The sequence below is a fragment of the Numida meleagris genome, chromosome 13, assembly GCF_002078875.1.
Source record: "Numida meleagris isolate 19003 breed g44 Domestic line chromosome 13, NumMel1.0, whole genome shotgun sequence".
Taxonomy (NCBI): domain Eukaryota; kingdom Metazoa; phylum Chordata; class Aves; order Galliformes; family Numididae; genus Numida; species Numida meleagris.
The window spans coordinates 10,457,857-10,467,662 of record NC_034421.1 but is presented as its reverse complement, the minus strand read 5'-3'; the positions used below and the strand labels follow the sequence as shown (position 1 = coordinate 10,467,662).

The following is a 9,806-nucleotide window of genomic DNA, read 5'->3' as shown; positions in this document are numbered from 1 at the left end:
AAGGCAGCAGTGTTAAATCCCAGATAGATTTCTTGTGGTCCCTGCCACCATTACAGGCAGGAATGGCTTTGAAATGTTGAAATGCTGGTGCTGAGGTTTAATCTTTCTGGGAAGAAATATCAGAAGACCACAAAAAGAAAATGTAACTTGAATTGATTTGCAGGTGGAAGATCTGATTGTGAAATACAGGAAAAAGAAGAAGATTGTGGCTGGAATCATTATAGAACCAATACAGTCAGAGGGTGGGGACAACCACGCCTCAGATGACTTCTTTAGAAAGCTACGAGACATTGCCAGAAAGGTAATGAAATATTTCGCTGCTCACACAGTGGTAGCTAAACATGAGATCTTTGTTCCTGTCCCCAGGGGCCTTCCTCTGCCTGGAACTTCACAAGCCTCTTCGTTAGCAGCTGGGCTAGTTATGTACATGTACCAACACAAACAAGTCCTGTGTTCAGCACAGCGTTTTCTCTTACCCTTGGCACACAGTTAGTGGACTCCTCAATCCAATTTGTTGAGAGGAGTTCAGACAACTTTAGAACTTGTGGTTTGGGTAACTTCTGGCTGGCATACTTGAGTTTCTACTCTTTTTGCAATTAAATAACATCCACTGATAAGTACAGATGTTCCAAGAAAACAATAACAAAGATAGATGCCTTCATAACTGGAACACGGCAGCTACATATTTAGAAGCGGTGGCCTTTAGTAAGACCTACTTGATGCATTTTTTTTCTCCTCAGCCATCTATGGGAGAAGCTTTAATATGTGCTTTCAGAGAAGAGAACAGGTGAATAATTGTGAAATCTAATGCACAGTGATTTGAAAGTGTGGTTAGGAAATACGGCAATATTGGTCTGGGGTTGAAGAGGGGAGATTTGGAGCAGTGAAGGCCGAGGAAGGAGAGACATACATGTAATTGGCTTGTACTTACCTGTTTACTGAGGGGGGTCTTTCTATTTTGGAAATGCTGACTCACGTTCTGTGCTTTTCACTTGCATCCCTGCAGCATGGCTGTGCATTCTTGGTGGATGAGGTGCAGACAGGAGGTGGCTGCACAGGAAAATTCTGGGCACACGAGCACTGGGGCCTGGATGATCCAGCTGATGTGGTAACATTTAGTAAGAAGATGATGACAGGAGGATTTTTCCACAAAGAGGAGTTCAGGCCAAATGCTGTAAGATTTTCAATGAAACTTTGTGCTAACTGGCAAGCCCCTTCACAGGCACCTGCGATATCTGTGGAAGAGGCGAGCTTCCCTTGGTGCTGCAGGTTCAGCTAGCTGCAGCTGCTGTCCCAGAGACACTTGCTTTGTGCTTACAGGAGTCGTCTTTGCTTTCACTCTGTTACCCTGATTGCTGTCAGTCACTCACATTGCTGGCGGGAGAGAGCGGGGAACTGGTTTAGCCTAATGCACTGCCCTTCAGTATGAAAGCTGCCACAAACCAACGCCTGTTTCTGCAGGGCTTGGCATCTTCAGAGCTTGTATGCAAGCAGTGTGAATCCTGTTATCAAGACTTATTCTTCATAGTAATACCACTTTGTATGTAATAGATGAAAAAAATTAAGAGGAGAAGGTAACACTTGAACACCAAACCCTTAGAGACAGTGCTGATTTCAACATAATCTATAGCCTTGGTTCTATGACATGACAGAGCAGCAGAACAGAATGTGCTAAATTCAGGGCATAAAGTGGCAGCTCTGTGTTTATGCCAAGCGGGGCAGCTGTACTTTACTGCCCTTAGGGGACTTAATGAGATTAGTGCATGCTTTTTCACGTACCAGATGTGCTCGATGTGTTGGCTTGCTTTTCTTCATTATAGTGACCTGCCTGTTAACTTGTTCCACAACTCTCTTTCCACTCTTTTCCAAGCCCTATCGGATTTTTAACACCTGGCTTGGAGATCCAGCCAAGAACCTTCTGCTTGCTGAAGTCATTAGGGTTATTAAAAGAGAAGATCTTATAAACAACGCAGCCCATGCAGGAAAAGCACTACTGACTGGGCTGCTGGATTTACAGGTAAGCATTTCTAAGGCATATTATAGATAAGAGGGAGACATTCGCTGATCAGTTAGGATCTGACCTCATCCAGTTTCAAATACTTGGACTGAGGAACTCCAGCTGGGCAGCAGACTATGATGGTAACTTACTGGTTCAGGGACTTCAGTGTAAGCCTGAATAAACATGTCCTGTTTTGAACTGAAGTAAACTTTCCTTTAATGATTTAGAATGCAGTTTTTATATAGCTTAATCCAAAACAAAGGGTGACCTCCAAAATATGTGAAGCTGCGATGCTGTGTTTTTGGTTCTAGGACAAAAACAATGTTGATAACACGCTCATGTTTATAGCTGCTGCTAAGCAGTGTTGTACAGAGCTGAGGCCATTCTCAGCAAAGGGCCCAAGGAGCTGGGAGGGAACAGAATGAGGACAGCTGACTTAAACTGCCCAAAGGGACATTCCGTACCATATGCCATCGTGTGGAAGGAGTTCTGAAGGGGGTGGGAGTTCATCACTCTCTTCCACTGCTTGTGGGGCTAGTTGAGCATCAGTCAGGGGGTGGTTATGCGAGATAGCCAGGCTGTTTGCAAGCTGCACTCCACCAGAGCAGGAGGCAGCAGGTTTTTCATGCTACAGAGTGCTTGGCAGAACTTGCCACCAGCTGCCCTCAGTGGCAACAGCTGCCATCATACATCCTTACCGCTCTTGCTCTCTGCAGGCTCGCTACCCCCATCTTATCAGCAGAGTGAGAGGAAGAGGAACCTTCTGTTCGTTTGACACTCCAAATGATGCGACTAGAAACAAGCTAATTACAATAGCGAGAAACAAAGGTAAGAAAGAAAATTCGTGTGTGGATTAAGTTTCAAGTGACAAACAGGATATGTGTAATGCTTCAAGCTTTTTCTTTTATTATGGTGCATGCATACTGAAATATCCGAAGATGAAAGTGAATTATAAACAAACTGTATGAAGACTTTTCTGGGAGTAGCCATATCTCCTTAAACATCTGAACCAGTCAGTTGCATCTACATGCACATTTACTGCCTCTTTAGCTCTGATGCTACTTAGAGAGACCTATGCAGGGCATCGTTTCTGTAACCTCACTTTAATATTGCTCTGCTGTGAATACAAGTGAATCTAGGCATGGCTGACTTCTAGAAGAAGATCAGGAAAATTACTGTTATCATAACTGTCACGCAGGAAAACTCAGGGAGAACTAGGAATTTAATGGAATACCTCAGAACAAAATATATATCCACGTATGGCTGTACAACCACACGCCTCTGTTAGTACAGAACTTCACTCAGCTGTAGGCAAGCCCAGGTTTCAGGATGGGAACCTCATCATCTGAAGCCTGATACTGTCTTTGCATTTAACTGTGGGCCCTGGGTTTGCAGCTGTTTTGCTGTTGCTCACATCTCTTGAAAGAAGCACATACGGTACATCCAGCCCCTGTTTAGACACTAATGTGTTTTGTTCTTGAAAACAAAACCAGCAGGGAGAAAAGGTGTAAGGCATTTGCTTCATGGTGCACCAAGGCTGTGCTTAGAGGCAAGGTAAGCTCAGCTCAACAGTATGGATTTTCACAGACCACAATCTTTTCAAAAAAATTGATTTAAAAAGATTAAAAAAATAATGCTGCAGTTTAAGTACTGCTAGCATTGAGATATTTAAAATTTTTGTCACTAAAAATGAAGTTGTGTAAAAACAAAAGCGTAAAGAAGCCTGCTTGTTCTGTGATCGAGGCACTTAACCTGTAGAGTACTGCAGCTTTGCAGTCCCAGGTGGTGGTTGAGCTCTGGAGGGAGCTTTTCCAACAGCTCAGGTGTTTCACAGAATGGGCCTGTGTGTTTTTAGGAGTTGCTGTGAAGCCTGAGGCACCACTGGTGCTGTGCTGTGTGACTGCAGGGTTAGCAGTGCTTTGGGAAGCTTCTACTGCCCCTCCTCAGTGAGGTGCGAGCTGCCTTTTCTGGATGCCAGGCAGTGATGACTAAAGGAGCTCTTCTCGTGGCAGGTGTTGTGCTGGGAGGCTGTGGGGACAGGTCGATCCGCTTTCGTCCGACGCTGATCTTCAAGGATCACCACGCGCACCTCTTCCTGAACATCTTCAGTGACATCTTAGCAAATTTCAAGTAAAAAGCATTCCTCCCACCTGGAACAACTAACTGATTATGAAAGTAGTTTGCATTAATTCATGTCTTCTCCACTTACAAGATAAGTGTAAAGTCATAAACTGAGGTTTGCGTTCTGTCTGTAATCCTGCCCAAGGCAAGCTGCTCCATGCAGGCAGCACAGGCAGAGCCCTGGTACTGCTCCCCAGCAGGTACGCACAGCGGTCCCACGCTGCTCCTGTAGAGGCTGTGGCCCTTCCTCTTTGGGCCGTGTGCACTGCAGAGCCCTCCCTCCCTCTATGGCCCTGACTGCTTGATTTGGCTAAAGAGGACCTGGTGCAGTCCACGCTCACAGATAATCCCAGCAGCTTTACTTGTGTCCAGAAGCAGCAACAAGTATGGCCTAACACTTAAGTGCACATACAAATGCCTGCTACGCAGAAAGAGCCATTCTCTGGTGGCAGACAGAATAAAAAATGTTAAGGAAAGCTTTGTTTTCCACCACTGCCAAGTACGGTATTTTACAGAATAATTGCCAGCTTCATTCCCCTGAACACTGGCCTGCCCTACCACCTGCATCACAGCGCTGCTCTATGCAGCCGCCAGCCTCCACGTACTGCTTCAGAGGCACTGATGCTCGCAGCCACGTGTGCGGGGCCAAGTGGAACTGAAGCACTGTCCGTGTCCTGGAGGTTTAAACTTTTGACTTCTCTTACAGTCAGACCTGTACAGAGAAAGCTATACTGAGATGTTTCCAATTAGACAAAGCTTAGAGGATCATGCTAAGCACATTATTTCCACCTCTGTCAGCGATCTTATATTTATTGAGGATTATTTTACCATTTGCCCAAAACACACCATAATGATAGCCATTAATTTTAGCTATCACAAGTTCTACTTCAGTAGAATTTGACTATTTTGTAAAACTACAGCAGAATTGCTTGATCTTAGCCACTGCGCGACATCAGAGCCCCTGCTGTGTAGACTCAGTCCCAGCTGCACACTGTAATGCAACGTGTACCTGTTGTTCTAATAGTTGAAGTCATTAGTGCTACAGAAGTCTTCTGGAAAGCCACAGAGTCAAAAAACGTCAACACTTTGTTGTGTTACAATTGTTCTGGACGCTCTTTACTGTGAACTCTTTGCTTAAGGCTGACTTGAATTAGTTCTGGTGCCTTTTCTGTTCGTTTTCCTGGCTAGCGGGCACCTGACTTTTCCTTACTGAGTTGAACTTCTTTTATGTTATGCACCAAAACTAAGGCCCACATTTCATACAGTCGCCCTATTAGCAATTTTTTAATTACATAGCAGTTAAAGGATTTCTACATGCTTAACAGCGCTACCAAACTGTGAAAGGTTTCTTAGCTTCTTGCTAAGTTTCAATCATGGTTTTCCCATGGGCTTCTGCTAGCTTAAAAATAATGGGATTTCTATAAAGTTCTCTGCAGAACCCAGAATTCTGGTACCAGCTGGGCAGAACCTGAGCAGGTTTTTGAACAGAGGTTGTTGAAATCTGGAGAAAGGTCTGGTGGACGGGTGTTCAACAAAGCCTCACTGTCATCACTGTCCTCATAAGAGTATTATCACCAAGAGGAAAGCCAAACCGAGAACCGTGTTCGGCTGCGTTCTGGGAATCAGGTAGTTCCACATATCAGTGCAGTAGTTTTCGTGTCCTAGCAAGTCTTGTACTTTTACAGAAGCAGAGGTCCAGTAATTTGAAGTCTTACCACATCTTCACTTTTATGATGAATACTCTAGATGTTTTTATAATTTTTACTGACACTCAGTAACTGTATAATTGTGTACAACATGAGATCATGTTAGAGAATACATAGAAAGCACTGCAGCTGAAGCATATGAAGTTACCATTGTTTACAGCATACTGTGGACAGTGCCAAATAAATGTTTGAACCAATACTGAACTTCACTTCATGGTGTAACCAGTAACTGTACACAAATTCCTAAGAAATGACATCTCATGTGTAATCAGTATTCTTAAATAAAATATTTATAATTGAACTTCCCCATGGCTCTTTATTTTACACCTAGCACATGCCCAGACTGAATCACTGGTGCACATTAAATATATTGCCATGAAGAGATGCCTCCACAAATGGTGCTGTGTGCTTACAGACCACTCACTCAACTGGTATTTGCTGCCATGGTATTTACGCCAAGGAAAAATTCTTTCTTCCTTTTGATATTCCTGCACAACTCACTATCAACCAATCAGCCAAAATTTAGATGAAGACCCCCAACCAGGAGACATTCAACGTGAATAAACAATAAATCAGGGTTAGCCTTTGCATTGTAATGGCAGTTTTACTTACCTGATCCGCTGACCCACCCAGAGACAGATTTCAGTCGGCCTGAGGAGTAAACCAACAAGCACACTCCAGACATCGCTGCTGGTGAAGGTTAGTTATGTGCTGCCATTTAGGATGGAAGAGATCTCGAAAGTCACCAGAGCCAACAGTTAACCTAGCGCTGCCCCTAAACCACGTCCCTGTGCACTGCATTTACACGGCTTTTAAATACCTCAGCGATGCCCCGGGCAGCCTGCTCCAATGCTTCACAACCCTCTCAGCAAAACTTTTTGTAATATCCAACTTAAACTTGAGGCTATTTTGTCTTGTCCTGTCACTGAGAACAGACCGAGCCCTGCCTTGCTAAAGCCTCCTTTGAGCTAACTGCAGAGAGCGATGAGGTCCCTGAGCCTCCTTTGCTCTATGCTCAACAATCCCAGTTCCCTCACCCGCTTCCCCCAAGGCTTGTGCTCCAGACCCCCCCCACAGCCCTGCTGCCCTTCTCTGGCTGTGCCCTGCAGCCTGCACGTCTTCCTTGTAGCGAGGGGACAAAGCTGAACACAGCGCTCGAGGTGTGGCCGCACGGCAGCCGAGTTCTGACAGATGCTCACCTGCTCCTGCTGGGCACAGGACGAGGGAAGCCAAACCTCACTTCCAATGAAATAACAGCCATAACAGCTAGAAAAGCAGTATAAGGAGTTAAGTTGCTTTAAACAATTAAAAAAAAAAAAAAACCTTAAAAAAGTGATCACATCATTAGATTCTTTCCCGCATTCAAATCCTGATCCTTGTTTCTGCTGAGGGTTTGGCTCTGGCACAATAGGACTCACACTAACACAGCAGAGCACAACCTCTGTCCTTCACAGACGCAGGTGATGAGCTTTACCAGGACAACAGAACAAAAGCTGCACCTGCTCCTCTTCTCAGCTGTAATTCAACACAGCTTTTAGTTGTCTTACCTTTTCTCTCTTCATTTTAGGTACACAGGCTGGGGCACTGGGTGGGCGTTTGGCAAAGGTGCTGTAGATGTTAAAGCAAGCTCAGATCAGCACACAGACCAAGCCACCCAGAGGAGCTGGACCCCAGGCTATGCAGTAATCTACAGTGAGGTAAAGAGAAGGCTGGGGACTTCACAGTCTCAGATAATTTTTTTGCAATATTTACTGTTTTTCAACTCAAGTGTTACAGCAGGGATTAAATGTCATTCATACATACAACCTAAAAAAAAAAAAACCCACCAACATGAACATAAACAGAGGACGACAAGCAGTTCCAAACTTCAACACGATAATGATTACTGAGATCTGAACTGAGAAAGGGCTCCTGCCATTCACAGCATCACAATTCAGGTATGTTCTTCCTTTATTTCAATGGGAAATGAGTTACTGTTAAAAGCTCCCATAGGGCTGTCTCTACCCTGGCGTTGCACCGGGGCCATCAGTTGTGCCGCAGGGCACAGCTCCGAGTGCCACGTCGTGTTTGCACCCACACAGCCACCAGCCCCGAGTACTCAGGAGAGCTGGTCCAAGCGTCATTTCTTCAACACTGATTTTATGATTGCCAGACAGCCTTCTTCAGCACGATAGCTGTTATTACTTCCTGCTCGTTAATACATGGGCTTGTATCGCTCTGACACCTAGCATCATTTATCATACCACTGTGTGAGACCAGTTTAATTTCAAGAAGTTTCCCGGCTAACCTAAACCTTGCTAGAAGTAACAATGAATGCGAAGTGAGGATGCTCTGACAGTCACTGCATTCACTTCAAAAGGTTTTTCACATTTCCCCATAACCTCCAAGGCGGCAGCAGCCCCTCGCTGCCTGCGTGGCACACCGACTGCATCCCAAACCTGTGCTCCTGCTCAGCCCGTAACCCTGCTGCAACAGCACTTACCCAGCGGAGCGTTCGTTACCACTTCTACACTGAGCACACATACCAGCAGATGTGGGAAAACGACAGATGAGAAAACAACAAAAGTACATCGGTTTGATAAACGAATCGTACACATCACACAAGAATGCACACAAGGAACAATGCAACAAGCAACGTCACTGCTGCATCACTGCAGCTCTCCAAATATTTGCCTGAACTTCTGTCTGTCCACAATCTGGCCGTATTTAATTGTAAAATACAAGATCTCTGCGCTGTTATACCGCTTGAACTGGAGCAGCAGCTCCCCCCTGGCGTCTCCAACCTCATCCAAAGTCATCACCGTCTCCAGGGGACAGTAAATGTCATTGCGCCTCCCCCAGAACGTCAAGTGGGCCACTCTGACGGTTCTGCCACTTTCACTTAAGTAGATTAATCCAATAATTCGTCGGAAAAAATAGCTCATCCCATAGAGCATCACACCAGCGAAGAGCGCGATGCCGGCTGTGTAGAGGAGCACGGCCTGGGACAGCTGCTGCTGCAGGTGCAGGTAGCAGACGGGCGGCAGCACCAGCAGCGTCGTCGCGGTCTGCAGCAGCTTCAGCCTCGACAGCACCCGGCAGTACTTTATGCCCGGGAACCTGTACACCACGCTGAACTCTTCACTTCTCCCATCTCCGACCTTCTGCGGGACCGCGGCAGTCGGAGCCCACAGGCGCAGGCGGCCCGACGGCACGTCGGTGCGAGCACCGCGAATAGGCCCATTGGGTGACCGTAAGCACACGGCTGTACCACGCAAGCAGGGCGGGCCGGCAGCTTCCTTCTTCCACGGCCTCCTCCAGGGCTCCCCGTGCACACAGCTCCGCAGGGACGGCGCCGCGCGGCCGCTCGTACCGCAGCACAGCCGGACCTGCGGGCACACGGAGCGCAGCGGGCAGCGCGGCCCCGCCCCGGCAACGAGGAGCGCGGCGCCGGGCTTGGAGCAGGCTCCCGGGGCGGAACCTGACGCCGGAGCCCGGTCTCCACCGCACGTTGTTTTTTTTGGTTTTTTTTTTCGGGTGTGCAGAAAGGAAAAGCGCACCGCTACACGGTGCTTACACGGCACGGAACGCGGGGCTGCGAGGCAGCGACGCATTAAATAACCAATGAAGGACAACTTCAGAAAAACGGAGCGAAGCGTGCCGCCCGGCCCCGAGGGAAGGAGGGCGGGAGCGCGGCCCACGGGGACGGCGCCGCGGGGCGGGAGCAGAACACCGAGCGCTGCGGGGCCTCGCAGCAGCGCCCCAAGGGCGGCCGCACGCGGAGCCCGGAGCAGCCATCGCGGCTCAGCCGCCCCCGGGCCTTCCCTCCCCGCACCCTCCCGGCCCCGGCGCTGCGCGGCACGTGGCGCTCCCACCGCCGCCCCGGCCGCGAAAGGCCGCGCGCCGCACCTCCACCCTTCCCCGCCGAGGCGACCGCCGCGCCCCGCCCGACAGCCCCGGGCCCTGAAGCGGGCGGACACCCCCCGCGCCGCGCCCCCGCC

At 47.9% G+C, this 9,806-nt stretch overlaps 2 protein-coding genes across 4 annotated transcripts in view; one reads left to right on the top strand and one right to left on the bottom strand.

The window, feature by feature from the left end:
* ABAT (4-aminobutyrate aminotransferase) overlaps positions 1-6,023 on the top strand; it is a 34,641-nt gene extending 28,618 nt beyond the window's left edge. For all 3 annotated transcript variants that reach the window (XM_021411448.1, XM_021411449.1, XM_021411450.1), the window contains exons 12-16: positions 164-301; positions 1,007-1,174; positions 1,871-2,017; positions 2,716-2,827; positions 4,012-6,023. In XM_021411448.1, coding sequence (XP_021267123.1) covers positions 164-301; positions 1,007-1,174; positions 1,871-2,017; positions 2,716-2,827; positions 4,012-4,133 — 687 coding nt within the window. In that variant the 3' untranslated portion in view covers positions 4,134-6,023. The remainder of the gene's footprint in view (positions 1-163; positions 302-1,006; positions 1,175-1,870; positions 2,018-2,715; positions 2,828-4,011) is intronic.
* TMEM186 (transmembrane protein 186) lies at positions 7,561-9,785 on the bottom strand. The gene has a single exon (XM_021411451.1). The coding sequence runs from the start codon at positions 9,417-9,419 to the stop codon at positions 8,475-8,477; it is 945 nt and encodes a 314-aa protein (XP_021267126.1). The 5' UTR covers positions 9,420-9,785; the 3' UTR covers positions 7,561-8,474.